Raw genomic sequence first — 18,517 nt, 5'->3', positions numbered from 1 at the left:
ATTGTCCTAGAAAGTCTTGTACAGAATCTACAATGCGATTTTGTCATTTTAAAATGAAATGTTGAGCTGTAAATGCTACATCGCTAACTATGGGCTGCAGTTCTTAGAGATACTCGATAAATCCATGAATTCACCACTCATTGTTACATTTCATTTTGTTGTTTCCTTCATATTTTTTAAGTCATCACATGAAGTTCGTATCTACGGGTGGTTATGGGCGTTCACATCCCCTTCGACCATCTTCAGCCCACATAAACTTTTAGTTGTTCGTTTACATAAATAAACGTTCGAAGTATTGGGTACGTGCAAAAGTTCTACCCGATTTTGATGTGCATATGGATGTGCAAAGAACACAAAAATATAACTCACATAGAAATGTGTATAATCACCAGGATGATCAACGACCTCTTGCCATCTTTCCGGTAGATTATGAATCCCACGCCAATAAAACTCCGCTGCTTTGGCGTTGAAGAACTCGCGTAAGGCACTTTTCACAGCCTCGACATCAACAAAGGTCCTCCAAGTGAAGGCGTTTTGCACAGCGCGAAAATGGTGGAAGTCTGTGGGGACCAAGTCAGGGGAGTGGGGCGGGTGGGGTAAAACCTTACAACCAAAGTCCATTAACTTCTGACGTGTCAGTGCAGCATTATCATGTTAACATAATGTGGCTTAGCATTATTATGTTGGATGATAACCCCTTGGCGATTGACAAGGCCTGGCCGCTTCGACCGCAATGATTCGAGCTGGTAACAGTAGAAGGCCGCGTTAATGGTTTGATTAGGTTCCAGGACCTAATGATTCCTTTAACATCCTACCATACACTCAACAACACTTTCTTGGGATGAAATTCTTGTTCGGATATCGATGGAGGCGGTTCAGACACGCGACACACAGTCCTGCGACGCTCCACATTCCAGTACATAACCCATTTCTCATCACCGGTGATAATCCGTGTCCGGAAGAAATCTGGTTTGTACCGAGAAAGCAATGCAACACATGTCGTGACTCGCCACTCTCGTTGAGTTGTACTCAGTTGATGTGGAACCCAACGATCGAACTTTGTAACGATATCCAGAGGCACAACCCTTCTTTCGACTGGTGTCCGGTGTACCTGGAAGGTTGCTGCTAATTCCTCTACAGTTGGCCTCTGACTTGCTATTATGGTGTGGTCCAGATCCTCTTCGGAAATCGCTGATGGACGCCCAGACCGTGGTTGATCGTGACAGTTTCTGTTGCCGTCCCTGAATTTCCGAAACCAGCGACGACATGTGCTTTCTTCGGTTGCATCCCCACTATACTATACTTGCCTAGTGTTCCAGGAGGCCAAGGCCGCACTACTGCCCTTATCGAATTCATACAGCAAACATTGTCTGATGTGTTCCTTATTGATCTTAATTAGATCGGCACTACACTCTTTCCAATTACGAGCCACTAGTACACACTCATTGCCTGCTGCTCTTGTACTGTTCTCCGGATGATGTGACCACCGATTCCAGTTCATGGAGCGCCATCTCTTCGGTCAAAACACCTTTTATCAGCGACCTTGTGTAAACAGATAGAACTTTTGCACGTACCTAATACTAGAGGAAAGGAATCAACGAAATCAATAGTATAAGGTAAATCAAGTTATTCTTCTAAATTGTTTGGACTTCTGTATGAGTGTTCTGGCTATGAACCTGCATCGTGTGGTTCTTCTTTTGAAATATTTAAATGAGATGTAAGACAGAAGGTTTAAAAAGAAATTCTTATTCATTTATATACATAAAAGTGCATTTATGTTCCAGTATAACTCTGCAACACCTGGAGCAGTTTAACCCAAACTTCGTACACACATTATTTACAGTTTGGAAAACAGTACTCTAGGGATAGCATCCCCTGGCATACATAGGTCATGATCAAACATGATCGAAAACAACCTCAAGTGCATTGAGAATATATTTATATTGTATCCTCTCCGTCCGGTGTTGAAAAGTTCCGTAATAGCTTTCGTAAATATCCGATTTTGACAAAGTATGATGTAGTTATTTGTTGAGGTTTTCACATAATTCCCACAGCATGAAGCTAAATTCAATCAAATATCAGGACTCAATTACCTCCTCCCACCTATTTTTTTTTTTTAATCCATGATTACTTTCGTAAAATCGATTTGGTCGAATATAGATTTTTTTTTGTGAGGATTTACAATCATTTCAATTATTTGAAATGGGCCAATAATGAGGTAGTGATGAATTCTCTCCAATTTTCGGTACTGAGTTGGCTCAATGGTAGAACATTCACCCCTGGTGCATAGAATCCCAGCTCACGCAAGTGAGCTTTGTAGTGGACAAACCATTTTCGTGTGTTTTCTGGGGGTTTCATTTCCTCTCATTTTCTTCATTCCACCATTTCAACCTTTCTCCTCATCACAGTCTCCTTTAGCTTACATGGTACGGTGGACTCTTTTTAATTCGAAGTCCAAGGGGACACGAAAAAACTTCGAATTATCCAAAATTCGAATTATCGAACAACATTCATTTTCACATTTATTACAACAAACAAACCAAAGTACTGAGCATCAAAAACATATTCATATGGTGTAGACTTTACCTTTAAAGCAGCTTATTATTTGCGCGATCGAATACCGCAAACTAACAAACGACATTGACTCCACATAATTCGAACTACGTGTACAATGGAAAATATATTTATGTACAACACTACAACATACATTGAATAGCCCAAACAATTAAATACCAGTAACAATTTGAATATTCTGTTCTCACTTTTAAGAAGTCTCATTTGCTTAAATTTGATTGTTTCTGTACGGTCAATAAATCTTTAATTTCATGTATTGCGTGGAATACGGTATTAATAGCATTTGGTTGACTTTATCAATAATTCATCTTAAATTTTCAACCAATTCTGAAAGAAGATGAGATTGGCACACGTTCTCTATCTTTACTTCTTCCCAACTCACCTTCTCCTATATCATTACATAGATTTTCTATTTATCTTTTGTATTACTCTTCCCTATGGCTGCATCTGGATAACTGAAAACACGTTAAAACTGCATTTCTCTGTTTTTATCTGTTCAACATTAAAAATTTTCAACTGTTATTTACTTCGAATTATCCAAAACTTAGGTTCAAAAGTTCGATTTATCCACGATATTTTACTATTGTTTTCAATACAGTTTTCAAGGGGAATGGACTTCTGTTCGAATTATCCAAGTTCGAATTAACGAGACTCCACTGTATTATAGTGGAACCTAAAAAGATACATTTTTTCTCTCCAGTTGCATATAACGTATTTTCAGTGAATATATATAACACTCAATTTTCATAGAAAGTGTTTTTTCTTCTATAGTTTGGGGTTTAAATTAGTGAGAGGGAGGATCGTTTGCTTCAGCAGTTCACACTCTCTGTAGAATTAGTAAATTTAAAGACATCACATGAAGACACATACTAAAATATATAAAATTAATGAGATTATATATGGACATATATAAAGTTAATAGCTTTTAAATCTACTACTAAGTGGCCTGCAGTTCGTAGTCATGAAAATAAAATACTATGATTTAAAAAAATTCTATCCAAATATCAGGAGAGCTAAGAGAATTCCTGACCAAATTTCAGACTGATGGTTCATTATTGCTGTTCCTTTGAAGAGACTGAAACGGGCTAGTTAGGGGTTTAAGTTTATACTTAGGAGAAGTTATTTAAAATAATAGCATACTTCAATATATTGAAACTGTTTAAATTATGTAATGTAGAATCTTTATGCTACTCTCTCTCTCAATAGCAGTGAAGGAAATTGAAATTTTAAACCTTAATACAGTTTTCTTATTGTAAGAAGTCTGAAATAATCTTAAGTTATCTAAGAAATGTAAAGTGAAAAAAAAGACTATAAATTATCTATTACCTCCCCCAGAAAAAAAGAAAACTTCTAAAAGCCTGTGGTTATTACTATGCGCCGAAAAGAAATAGGAAGAAAAGAGATGTGCCGAAAACAATTAAACCTAAAAAAAATAAGGTAAAACGAACCTGGTAAGAAGTGGCACTTGAAAATAAACATTTTATAGACACACTGTGATGGAGCAAGAGCATTTTAGACGATTTTTATAATTAGTATTGAGATATATGGAGTATCTTAAAAGCTTTTGTAAAATTTCCTTACACTATTATATATTAAAATACTACGTACTTTATTCCGCAACTCTCTCTAAAGCAGGGATGCAAATAAGTATCAAAATGTTACCAGCCCAAGAAAGATGCTACTAGCCCACATTCCACATCCCAATTGTGACTTTTACAGTTTTTACTATTTTAAAGCTCACCCGCACCGATGAATCACTCGCCCCAGGCGAGTGGTTATTTGCATCCCTGCTCTAAAGTATCTAGGAGTTCTAAGATATTCCTATTAATAATGTTTTACTATATTCTGAACGTTTTGCTTTAGTTTCCGAAAGAATAATCCCCCTCGCCATGGTTCGTAGAGTTGCAAGTTTGATCTCAGGTTATACGTTTCGACTTATTTTTTTAAAGGAATTTAATAAACTATGGTATTCATAAGTATGGAAAATCTTAAAAGATTTGCTACATCTGCTAACCTTCGGCAGGTATCAGAGCAAAAACGGTAGGTGGTAATAAAAGCTTTTTTCAAATCTATTCAGCGTCCCAAGAATTAGTTCCATCTCCTCCTCTGTCCCTCTTTCCAAACCGGAAGTGGTAAAATCATCAACCATTTTAACGTTTATCACCGCGGAGCAAACTGGTAACAGAAAGCGTGAAGCGGTTTTCTGGACTGGGTTGATCGTCCGAAGAGTAGATTTCATCTACACCCATTTCCCTCTACCAAAATTGGAAATTGTGAAAATTCACTACCATTTCTGGTTTCGGTATTGATCTCCATTGAGCAAAGAATCCGGTAGGCGTTAATGGGAAGTGATGTTTTGATATATATTCAGCATCCCAAGAATAAGTTTCATGTTGACCTTTATCCAAACTGGAAGTGTTTAAAATTACGATTTCAACACTGATTGCTACAAGGAAAAATGGTAATAGAAAGTGAGAAGCAATGTTTTGATATGGATTCACTACAATAAGAATATGTTGTATGTCTGACATTATTCCTGTTACAAACGGAAGTTACAGAAATCTACCACCGCTTTCGGTTCCAATATTAACTTCCATAAAGCGAAAAGTGTAACAGGAGGCAACAAATCTATTGTTGGTATTCTGAATCCATAGTGTATTAATATGTAAAATATGAATTCAGTGTCCGAAGAACATATTCCCTTTTTGATGTTGTACCTCTGTTGTAAGTGGAAGTTACCGATCCACTACTTTCGGTTTCAGTATTAAATCCGCATGGCTTGCAAGTCTGTCATAGTTTCATAATGTGAAAGGAACTTCACTTACTTTAATAAAAAGGCAAATATGCTTCCTTCATTTCAGCAATCTTTTCATTATAATCCGTTAGTTTTGTTTATTTTCTCAAGTAACTTAGTGTATGCTAAAATTATAACCGTGATATGTAAAACTACGTTTACAAGTATGTGAAGGCGGAAGAAATAACAACCAGAGATTGAGAAAGATTAGAAGTAGTAGGCAGATCGTATATTCACCTTTGTGTAGTGTGTCAAAATAAAATAGTTATTTAGTTACATCGTGTTTGGAAGTTATTACTGAGGTGGTTAGTAGAAGACATAAAGACATATCTATCGTTTAAAAGTTCTAAATCAGCTTCTTCATAATCACTCTGTGAGACCGTATCGTACAGAGGCAAATAGAAAGTCACGTTGAGATTTCCAGAAAAGCATGACGGACAACAAACTGCTGTTGGGTGGCCGGAGGTAATCACTTACGAAGCTTTCACATTTTAGAATCTCTCTGCAAAGAAGACTAGTAGCCATATTCAGATGTGGCTATAAGAAGTGGATTTCTTAATGAGCTAACGTAGGTATTACATAATACCTTTAATACGACAAGATGGAAATTCCTGTGTTTATTTTAATAGATTGTTGGCTTTAACAGAATATAATAGCATTGTCGTGTAGTTTCTATTTATCAGTAGATGCCGAAAACAACCTACCATTGAAATCAGATGTTGTTGATCGACTGATTGTAGAAACTCGAAGAAAAAGTATATTTGTTATTTTGATAGCAGGAGAACCTATTCACAAGAGAAGATGGGCTGCCTTGAATGAAATTGACACTAAGCAAGAATTCCTGCAAATAGTTTCGAACTCCGAAATTAACTGCAGAACACGGGATGCCAAGACTTTTAACGGTATCAAAAATAGTCTTAGGTCTGTGTAGTGTGAAATGAGGCAAAAGACATTCTTACGGTATAATGTCAAAATTATGGGACATACGAAATATCTTAGGTAGGGGCAGTGAAGATAGAACTGTCCCTGATACAGTGTAGTAGCATCATTGCGGTTAGTTTTACAGCCACCATCGTGTATTTAGCTTTAAAGTTTTAAGTGAGAAAAATGGTCTGGGCGTATATCGTTTTGGGTAGATTTCTATAAAAATACAAATCTAATGTTGAAACTAACATAATTTATTTACGTGCTTACATGTGAGAATGGGAATTAACCATCCTACAATTTGGGTTCAATATAATCACGTCGCTGCGAGATATACAATACATGAGTATTCCGTAATCCACTTAAATCCAACGTATAAATGTGCTTAATCCATATTGACTTTGGAACTATTACTTCAGTAATTAATACTTTTCTGACTAGAGTATATACTTTTTTTTACTAAAATTAGAATAAATCGTAACAGTTTCAATAGCTTAACGTTACCTTCATGAGACGTTAGCTGGCAGATTTCGATTAATTTTAATAAATTAGTATATACTCTGGTCAGAAAAGTATTAATCATTTAAATAAATATGATAATCATCAGGTAGTCTAAAAGGTAGCATACAAAATGATGTAATGTCCTGAATCTTAGGGTATAAGAATCGCAGCGGGCCAGACGTAACGTCATCTAGCAACTAACATTTGAAGCTAGTAGATGTGCAAAAAGTGGAAGGTATTGCACCGTGAAAATGAGTGAGCTTTCCGCAAAGCGGCGCTACATTTTACAATATTGTGTCAATAAAGGGCAAATACTGCGCTGGTCTGTAAAGCAAATTGTGCTGTTTATAGGCAAGACACATTACCGAAAACAACAGCCAAAAGATGATTTAGTCACTTGCGTTCTGGAAATTTCAATGTCCTAGATGCTCTTCATGGTGACCGACCAATCACAGCAAAAGTAGATATTCTGGCAAAAGTCGAGCAAGACAAGACCGGCACGTTAAGCAATCCTGATGTCTCCAATGACCTAAGCATTCATCACAAAAGTGTTAAACCATTTGGAGAAGATATATACTCGACGTTTGGGTGCTACATGATCAGACTAATAATAATAATAATAATAATAAAATTTCTGTCTTCAATCTGTACTGAAGCGTAACGAACTCAAGCCGTTTCTGAAGCTGTTGATCACGACTGACAACTACCTACAACAACAATGAGCGAAAGAGCGAGAAGCTCCACAGTCCGTGACCAAAGCTCACACTGACTCTTAGAAATATTATGATATGTGTTTAATGAGTTAATGCGTCACGACCTACTGCTGCGGGTAGAACAATATACTCTGACCTATACTGTCGATAATTAGTGCGAGTGCACCGAGCAGTTCAAAAGAAACGGCCGAAACTAGTAAAAGGGCGTCGTATATCACGCTGACAACGCCAGGCCATATACATCTTCAACGATCTATCAGAAATTGAGATAACTTCTTTGGGAGGTTTTAATGCACCCAGCATATAGTCTAGACCTGACTTCCAGCAGACTTATCATTTGTTTCGGTCCGTCTAGAACTCCCTGAATGGTGTTAAATTAGTTTCAAGAGTGGCCTGTGAAAACCAAGTGTCATTATTATTATTATTATTATTATTATTATTATTATTATTATTATTATTATTATTATTATTATTATTATTATTATCCAGAAACAATTTCTATAGCGAGGGGATTATGATGCCGGGAAAATGGCAGGTCACCGAACAAAATGGTACATATGTGATTTCATAATGCTATTTTCAAATTACAACAAATATATTCTCAGTTTTGACATCCAAAGATTTAGTACTTTTTAGACAACCATATAAATCGTTCAAGAGTAAAACCATACATTCTTTTTAACTAAAACACACTGGAAATAGTAATAGCGTCTAATAGACTTTCGACCCCTATGTTGCCAAACATTTTACGACAATTCAGTTCTTTATCAAATCGTCCCCAGAAAGCAGAAATGTGCTAAGCGCTACTTTCCTTGATTTCCAACTAAGTGCATATCCTAACTACCCATTTCATGTTTAAAGTTGTGTAGAAAGGAGACAAATGGCAGGAAACATCATGAAATGTATGTAGTGAAAACTGAATTCTAGATAAAAGAAAGAATCGGAGGTAGTGTTTCATTGGTTTTCATGCTCTCCTGAGAAATTTGCATTTTGGCGCTTATCACCTTTCTGCTTTCTGGGTGCGAAATCTACTTTAATGTGTGTTGATCAGCACACAGTGTCATTTGGCTGTCATAGTACTTAATGTAGGCAAAAAAAAAAAAAAAAGTACAATTCAGTAAATTTAACTGACCAAAATCAAAAATTTCGACCGCATGTTGCTCCAGTGACACTCAGTTGGACGAAACACTATATATTGAATAAAACACACTAAACTATTACTCAAACCACACGTTGATTTATAATGTACGTGTGTAAAAAAATATGATACTGCAATACTGAATGAAGTACAGTATCGTATTCTATTATTATTCTATGTTTATTGTTGTTTGGAACACCGAGCGTGACTGATAATAAACATTACTTAGTGTTTGGAAGATGGGCGGTGAAGTCGACGGTCAGTTAAGAGATAGTATACTGTATATGAATACTAAACTTCATTGGGCAGGGGAGGCTAACCTAGGTAAATAGCCCGAACCAGTATATTTACCCAACCCAAGAAAATTGCCCTTTTCTTCCTCCTTTTCGTCAGTTTTTTTTTTTTTTTCAAAGTTGATATTAGCTGGATAGCTTTCTCAAATCAAAAATGATTATGAAAACCATTTTATAAAAACTTTTAGCCCCTATAAAATTTAGAACTAAGAATTCTCGCTAGTGATAGTATTGGTTTTCGATTCATAACTTGTTTGATTAAACCCTTACGTTTCAAAAGCAGAAATATCACGTTATTCATGTTGGTATGTATAGTTTACATACATGAGATTTTTCTATTTTTACTCGCCATATATGAGTATGATCGAGATCTTCTATATAGTTTACTTATAATATTTTAGAACTGTAGTATTGTCCATTGTTTTGAAATGGAAGTTATACAATAATAATACGGTGTTGCAACTAAATGGCGGTACTGAGTAGATAGATTTTTATATTATAATAATATACCATCTTCTTTTGGTTGTCACTTATTACTGTATTATGACAGCACGTGGCAGGAGTGGCGAAACCTGTTTTTCTTTGTCGGATAAGTGAAGGGCATCAAGTTATGTTCATTCATTCACTCATTCATTCACTTCATTCTTTGAAGAGTCAAGTCAAGGACGTGATGCGGAGGACTTGGTGCACAATACTTTCATGCTATGTATAGTCCTCCAACTGGCATGCGCTTCGGGTGGAAGGAATCCAAGGTAATTCTAACATTTTTGTTGAATCAGAATGTTTACTCGAAGGTTAATTCACTTAACGCGCAGGATTAGTTAGATCAGCGAAGGAATTTGTTGAAAATAAATAATTAAAATAGTTGAAAATAAAGAATAATATCGAACCAGTACTTTGTGTGATTCTTATCAGAATGTTCGCAAAGTTGATAGATTTATTAGAATCAGCAAGTTGATAGATTTATTAGAATCAACACAGTACCAACAGTTTTGAATTTACTATGCTTCATGGAATTTTCAAGGACACAACGGTACATTTGATAATTGCCCTTAAAATATTGAGTGTTCTCTGTTCATATATCTTCCGCGTTTCTTTAATGATGAAAATTATCATTCGATATTTCATGTAGTTAGAAGTTACGACACTGTTGTGGTACTCATTGAACAGAGTATGGGAGTAGGATTTCCCATGTTTATTCCTAAGTGTTTTTACTACGTTTTCCTACAATTGGTAGGATCTGTGGAATGGGCCATAGGCTTGAAACCATTCTATAATTTACCATGATTATTATTACTTTATCTTGAAGTTCTTACTGAAAACTTTAAATTACAGTCAGTCTTCAATTGCTTTATTATATTGTTCCTTTGGTCACCTAACTTGTATACAAGCAGATTCTTGCAGTGAAGCAAAAGTGTCCATCCATCTAAACTATTGTGATACTGTGCCTTGTTCTGTTTCAAACGCAAACAATTTAAAATAAATATTAATGTATACGTGCAATATTGTAATATTAATTTAAATTTAACAGGGGACGATAAGAAAACAATAGAAAGTAATGCAGAGGTCTCATTAAGCGCTTGCAGGGACGTGGGTTTAGAAATAAATGCAGAGAAAACTAAATACATGAAAGTTCGTCTGGATCTTATGGATGAATGTTAAAATACTAAATACATGCATATTATGGGTGTTAAAATACTAAATAATATCTTCAATAAAGTGAATACTTTCAAATATTTAGGATCAAGATTAACAGACCAAAACAATATTCACGAAGAAATTAAATTTCGACTAAAGGCAGGGAATTCATGTTATTATTCAATTCAAAATCTTTTGTCGCGAATCCTATCGAGGAATTTGAAGGTTAAAATATATAAAACTTGTTGCTCTGTATGGTTGTTGTTCTGTACGGTTGCAAAACATGGTCATTTACTCTGAGCAAAGAACATAGACTGAAAGTATTAGAGAATAAGATCTTGAGACGAATATTCGGACCTAAGAAAAACGAGAATGGGAGATAGCGGAAACTTCGTAACGAGGAATTACATAATTATATCGTTTACCGAACATTGTCAGGGTAATCAAATCTAGCAGGGTCAGGTAGGCAAGCCATGTAGCCAGAATGAAAAAAAAAAAAAAAGTAGGAATGCTTTCAAAGTTCTAACTGGAATTCCAATCTTAAAACGACTATTAGGAAGATCTAGGCGCAGATGGGAGGACAATATTAAGATGAATCTCGAAGTAGTAGGAGTACAGAGTAGAAACTGGATCCAGTTGGCTAAGGGTAGAAGTCAATAAAGAGCTTTTGTGAATGCGACATTGAATATCCGGTTTCCATAGGCCATAGAGTTAGTTAATATTAATTTACAAAATATTACTACTCATTGTGCTGCATAACTCCCTTCCAATAGTTTTCAAAATTTGACACCATTGGTCAAGTTTACTTTCCGTTACGGTATTTTTACTTTTGTATTAGCTTATTAAGTTACCACATTGGACGTAGTATGTGTACGCTGTATTTCGGTATAGAACATGTTATTGCGTATCTTGAAGAACGTTGGCTGAATTGGAAATATGTAAAGGTTGACCGGAGTTATTCATTGGCTTGGTTGTAGTGAGCTAATCTCTGATTCGATCCCTGAAGTCATTGTAAAGATCGTGGAGAAACAAAACTTCTGTAGAGAAAGTTTTCGTGTAGCCAGCATTTATGGAATGGCCTTAATTTAACTTACTAAACCAAAACATGGTATTCATTTATGATAGGGGACCCTATGGGGCAAGCAGAACGCACTATTTGATGCATCCTTTTACATGTTTCTACCTCGCTCTTCGTTTCATTCTTCTATCTGCAGCTGCTTGTGATTTATAAGCACTGGAGTTTTATTTGGAATACTCTTAAGTGCATCTCATTGATATTCATCTGCAATATATATTTGATTGTGTACCTTTACTTCAGACGATCAAAGAACGCCAGTATTCATATTCAGAAAGAAAAGAAAGGTACCGGAACTTTTATTGTGAACAATAGATATGTGTATGTATTGCGTTCAAAACTTGACTAGTTATCATCATTAAAATTAACGTTCTATAAATTGAAGATTCGTGTATATAGTGATAAATAATTAATAGTAATTTATTTTCTGTTTTCCAGGTTTGTGTGGTTATTTTTATGCAGTTCTTCAATCACTTCACTGTACGGTAAGAGGACCTTGTGCATGGTGATCTTTGTTCCATGATACATCGTGTTTACTTGCGCACAATAGTGGATTTGTTGCCGTTTTCACGTTAAAGTTTTCTATTCGCTGTTCGTCAATCATACTTATTCGTTATAAGCAAAAAAGATTAATGTTTTCTTGTATTTATCAGAACTCAGTTTTTATAAGAATATTAAATGTTAAACAACTTTGAAATATTAAAACATTACTAGATTTTGTTATCAGACTTTTTTATTTCCCGAGTAGTCAGATTAATTGCACGCTATTCAAGTTTATTCCTTTATGATGCATGATCTACTGTAGACTTTACGGTACCTAATGATATTTGGTGAAATGTCTTCATATCAAAAGGAAATTTGAAAAAACAACTTTAATTTCTACATGTGTCTACGAATGATCACGTCACTATTCTCTATGCAGTGTTGTCACATGTTTTTATCGAAAATTAACCTACAAGTTCCTGTTGCACTACAGTCTACGAATGTCGATGGCCGGCCATATTGCGTAGAGTGCAGTCAAATTACCAAAAAGTAAGGAACAAATTAGTAACAAGCTGAAAATTGGTACAGATGTTGGGAATGATGTTCTAAACAACATACTAAAAGTCCCCTGAAATCCCACGTGACATTCGCCGCCATGTTGGAAAATGGACGCTGCAAGTGTCAAATGAATAATGCCCAGATAAATATAGCAATATTTTCGCTACGGTTGAATATAAAGAGATGAACTTAGTGTCGTTTTATAGAACATAGTAACACAATATTTTTTTTATAGAGAAACATTTTTTCATAAAACTCATACTTTTAGAAATATTTAGCTCTAAATTCTAAAATACGGAAATTTACTGTCAAACTGGTTTAAAATTTTATTGAACTTACGAAGTAATGATTAACAAGTTAAAATTTAACATAGATGTTGGTAAAGATTATCTAAATGACATACTAAAATCCCACAACTTCTTCGTTCGTCATATTGGATAATGTCCCAATGTCCGAAGTAATTGAAAGATAATATTTTGTTAAGTGAAATACAAAATCTGGACCGGGCTAAATATTTGAAAACCTGTTAATGCAGTCGATCCGAAGTCAATTGCGATCAGTGCTAATGGGACGAACGAAATATTATGACGTGTTTAAGGTTGTCGTCCGCCATCTTGAAATCAACTTGTTTATTTTAAATGGCAACATGGTCATGTGACATTAAATAACATCCTCGTTCGAAGAAAACCCAATGGTAAGGTTATTTTGCCAAACCCTGCAACAGGTTTAAAGTTGTGAATAGATTTAGGACACGTTATGTGTGATATACTGTGAAATGTGCTGTGCGAAGTTTCGAATTGAAAAATAAAGTTAAAAAAAAAAAAACTTTCTAACATCTCACATCACGTAAATCTGTAATAACCAGGAAAAGAGAGAGCTAACACACACAAGACAATTACAATCACATGACATGTTCAGCATGCCCACTGTTCTGTTCTATGCATATCCTTAACCGTGCGACTCAGTGCTTGTGCACTCGGTGAAGCCTAGTTGGTGATATTTGTTCACAGGCCGTAATGATTCTCCTTTTTAGGTAGCCAGTGTCATTAATTTTACACTGGTGGACAATAGCTTTAAAGTGCCCCCAAAGATAGAAATCCAACGGAGTTAGGTCGAGGGACCATGTTGGCCACTCAACTCGTCCATGCCAACCTATCTAGCAACCGGGAAGCGTATGATCCGCAATGTCTTATTCCAAACGTGAAGCATGGTGACAGCTCAGTAATACTGTGAGCCTCAATATACTGATTTTCGGTGGGTCCCGTGCTGACACTTACGGGTCGCGTCACTACCTGTGATTATATCGTCATTTAGGGGACCATGTGCATCCTATGATCCATGTGTTTCCATATTCGAGGATGATAATATGCACACTCACACGATTGGAACTATTGCAACGTGGTTTGAGGAACATCGGGGTGACGTTGAACACTTCCTTGGACCTGAACGTAATTGAATATCTGTAATCCGTTTTGGAAACCTGGATCCGGCGCAGATTTCAGCCTCCATTTTCTCTTACGGAACTTTGATGCATTGTACGTTGAATGGTGTAATATTCCAGTTACTGTCATTCACGATCTCTGAGACTCTATTCCACGTTGCATCAAAGCTGTTCTGTGTACGAGAGGTGGTCTAACGCCATATTAATCTGGTAAGTTGCATTTTTTTAAAAGATGTTTGCATTAAAGGTATAAGTATCTTTATGGCATATGAACATTGTGCAAAACACGAAACTGACGTTTTAGGTACGCCAGAGTAACTTTAAATAGTTACTTCGTGAATTTTACCTTATCTAAAGCGACTTGACCAAATTTTTCTCAACTACAGGTTAAAGTCAGTGTAACAAACAAACAACATATAGCATAGTCGATGATTTTGCAGACATACCACTCATGCGTTCGTGACTACGTGAACGCTGTAACACTAGCTTATTCATTCACGTACATCACCCCATTCCTTCCTTAGTGTTTCTCTTTGGTTTTCTCAGATTGCAAAAGCTTTCTCGTTTCGTCATACGTAGGACAGTAGGGAGCGGTTGGTCTAGAAAAGTGTCGAAATAATAATAATTATAATAATATATAAATTTGAAGCGTGTAGAAAACAGTGTATCAGTTCTATATTCCTTTACTATTTGCCAATATTTGATAAACGTATAATACTAAAATTATACATATAGTTTTCTGTGATATTTTCGTCCTTAGTTTGGTTTTCCGTGAAGTGCACTGTACATTAACCTGCCACTGAATTAAGCACACCTACGTACCATGTCGGACCCCCTCTGTTCTTAAGAACTGCAGCGACAAGGCAAGAGCGGTCCACAGCAGCTCCATGTTCACTAGTGAGGGCTATCTGCTCCGTCCAGTCCTTTCTACGACATCCCACGAATGTTTTACTAGGCTCAAATCTGGACTATGGGCGGAGGCCTGCATTAACTGGAAGTCGGTACAATGTTCCTCGAACCACTCAACTATGCCTAAACACAATCATGAACATGTGAACTGACAGTTGTCGTGCTGGAAAATGCTCGACCCGTTGGCATGAAGAATGATCATGAGCAGATATACGTACTTGGTACCCCAAGATGCCCACATACAGGCTTGCATTCCGGGACTTTGTTACGCTGACTAATGGTCCCAGTGATGCCGAAACCCACCACCATCTTGCACTATATCAACCTAACATGCGGGATCCATGGCTTCATGATGTTGTCTCCAAATTCGGACTCGCCCATTGACGCGATGCAATCGGAATCGGAACTCATCGCTCCAGAAACAAACTGAAAATTAACGACAGAATATCCATACATATTAGTTATGAGTCAATTTACATGTTAAAAAAAAAAAACAGGCTGCATCTGGCAATACTGTGTGCTTCCTAGTGTACTTCAATCGTTGCTTCCTAGTTTAAAAATATATGCATAAACAAAGCTTCATTTTGGTATAACCATTATTTATGTGTCGCTTCAGGTTCAAAAGTTTTACTAGCCCAAACTCTGGGTTACATTGTATACTGGACACCCTGTAGAACCGAACGCATTCGAACTGAATGAAACAGCATAGTGGTAGGAATTTGACCTGAGCGTCTGCAATACAGTGGTGTGCAGTATTTCGGTTCCTATGTTCAGCACAAAGTTCTAAATCAATACATTGGGTATAAAGAAAACGTAATAAATACTGCGTAAATAGCAATTAAAGGCTAGTCGTGAATAGAAAAAAGTTAATTTTTAGAAGAGCTTTTATTGTTTTTATTTTTTTAAATGTATTATTACAACTGCGCATTCCACTTGTAATGAGTCGTAATGAAAAGTACGGCTCGGGATCCGAAACTTTTTTTGGATCAAAATATTTGATGGTTTTAGTACACATTTGCAAACATTTTAAAAATTTAAAATTCAGTAAGAAAACATTTGAGTTATTAAATGTTTTATAAAGCGCTGTAACAATGAAGCTTTTGATACGGTACACTAACATAAACTGATCAGTGGCGTCTAATATTCTAAGATCTGTGATGCTATCATTTGCTTCATTGTATAGTATAAAGAAACCTACCACACGCGTTATCCAAGAAGCTTAATTTAGTCGTAGAATCGACTCAAGCGAGAAAGAGTAAAGTTACAAATGAATGGAGTGAAACAGCTAAACAAAGAGGTTCTTATCTATAGAGCGTATGTATGCCGGTAATTTCGCTTGAATCAACACACTGTGCGTGGTTTCTGCAACTTTGTGGAAATGAGAAGCTAAGTATTTCAGATCATAAACTCAGGAAATAATAAAGTAATAGTAAAAGTGTGGTCTAGTTTTTAATTTGGAACTTCTGACGATGTATCGACTTAAAATAATCAAGCAATTGTGAAACATGCTAAATATTGCGTTCATTGTAAGCGAAATCTTTTTCCTACATCGCTTCTGTAATATTAACAGAAATATCTATATACCTGCCAACACTACATATCTACAGCTGGCACGGTGTTAGTCTGCCTTGTATTTTCTATCATCTGGCAGTTTTGGATTATACGGCCTGAGTTCATTTCATTCATTGTTGCCAAGTTTGAAAAACGAATGGAAACCAACTAGCATGTTCAGTGTAGCCGACCTGATGCTCTCTCGGTCAGTCCACTGAGTTTTTCAATAGAGCTGGCTGGGTTTTGCGTCCTTGGTGGCTTAGACAAACGACGTCGTCTAGGCTCGTAGACGCCGAGTGACTTTGCGGACGGCACTTCCATGCCAATTTTTTTTTTTGTTTTTTAATTTTATTTAACAGAAGTGTGTCGAGCGGTGTCTGTGTATTGTGTATGTATGTGAAACACATGTTAACCTATTAAAGTCGTCAGTTGATTTTACTGGTCCATAAGCATGTCAGCATCTCTTTAACCTATTGTAAGCTCGCTCGTAGTTAAATTGTAAGCGTTTATGCCTTCGAGACGAGATGAGACGAAAAAAAGGTTTTAATCGTGTCATCTCGAATCTCGGAAAACTTTTCTGGTGCCCGTTTCGTAAATTGATGTTTAAAATTTGTCCTAATTTTTTTTCTTATAGATGTTAGTTTCATATAGAAGTTACAAGAATTTTTCCACGTCACAAGAGGTCCACAAAGTGTGTGATATAGCAAAATTTAAATGAGATTTATGATTGGAGTGTTTTGTGTAACGACTTTCGAATCTTTAAACGTTGATAAATGCTCTTTATTGTGTTCGTACAATAACTTCATCAATTCATCGCTTTTATAGTATGAAGTAAGTTCACTGAAACAGTATTTGAGACCTGAGACTTGGATCACAAAACTTTAAAAAAATCTCGTCTCATCTCGAAAACGAGAGAGAATTAAAGTTTCCTGTTTCGTTTCGAATTTGGAAATTACGTCTCGTTTCGTTTTCGAGATGATATGAGAACAATTTTTTTTTTGAGTCGTGGGCAACACTACCTTTCGTTCAAGAGGCCTGGGTTAATTTACTTCTGGAGGTGTGCATGTGCTTGTTTGGATGTCACTAACGTTCCTTACAGCCTTGGTACTGAAAAGCAACTATAAAATTACAAAACAGCCAATATTTAATTGAATTGTGATGGATAAAGGTTACATAGCTATGAAAAATATATGATATCATATGGTGGTATAATGTGACACGCTGTTTCGCTTTCTTCCCAGCAAAATGATAATTACACAGTAGACACCGCACAGAAAAATGCAACATGATTTAATTAGAATTCCATTTAGTACTCAAACACAATCTCTTCGGTTAGATACAGTTGATTATTTTATTCATTTATTCTTCAGTTCATTATGTTTTCCCATATTTTGTCTTTCCCTGTTCGGACATTGGCATACATCTTTGGCCTATAAGATGGGGAGTTTAATTCCATGTTGCGCATGGTGATTTGGTCAATACAATGTGTTACTGTTTCTCTTCTCATTTTATCTAACATCTTTTGATTTCCTGGTCCGGAGTATTGTTAACAATGTAAATTTAGCCTTCACTAGCATACAGATCGTAATTTTGGAACGACGAAAGATAATACATTTTATTTTATTCATATTTCCTCAATATGAACATTGAATTGAACAGTATTCAGCGGTGTATTGTTAAAACTTTCGTGTATCAGTTTTCTTTTTCTTTTTCATGAGCGCTTACTTCTGGTGCGTAGTCCCTGGTTCGATCCCCAAGTAAGTAACTGTGGTGTACACCGTCGTGTCGTGGACTGGGTTTTCTCGGAGTATTCCCGTTTCCCACATTCTTATTCCATCATCATTCACTTGCATTAATCATCCGTCTCTCTTAGCGTAACAGGCATAATCGTGGGAGATTAAGCTCTAATATATTGTTTTGAAACT

General features: G+C 36.1%; 1 protein-coding gene across 4 annotated transcripts in view; it reads left to right on the top strand.

Moving 5' to 3' along the window:
- LOC145680977 (liprin-alpha-2-like) overlaps positions 1-18,517 on the top strand; it is a 339,480-nt gene that overhangs the window by 79,798 nt on the left and 241,165 nt on the right. The window contains exons 2-3 of one of the 4 annotated variants that reach the window (XM_081752214.1): positions 9,488-9,689; positions 12,089-12,373. The exons of 2 other annotated variants lie outside the window; for them this stretch is intronic. In XM_081752214.1, the coding sequence (XP_081608340.1) occupies positions 9,488-9,649 (162 nt within the window). In that variant the 3' untranslated portion in view covers positions 9,650-9,689; positions 12,089-12,373. Of the gene's footprint in view, positions 1-9,487; positions 9,690-12,088; positions 12,374-18,517 lie in introns of those variants that run through there. One more of the 4 variants, XM_081752216.1, reaches the window with a different exon arrangement.

This window comes from Thermobia domestica, chromosome 3 (genome assembly GCF_964235325.1).
Source record: "Thermobia domestica chromosome 3, izTheDome1.hap1.1, whole genome shotgun sequence".
Classification (NCBI taxonomy): domain Eukaryota; kingdom Metazoa; phylum Arthropoda; class Insecta; order Zygentoma; family Lepismatidae; genus Thermobia; species Thermobia domestica.
The sequence above is the reverse complement of the archived record's forward strand: the minus strand, read 5'-3'. Positions and strand labels throughout refer to the sequence as shown.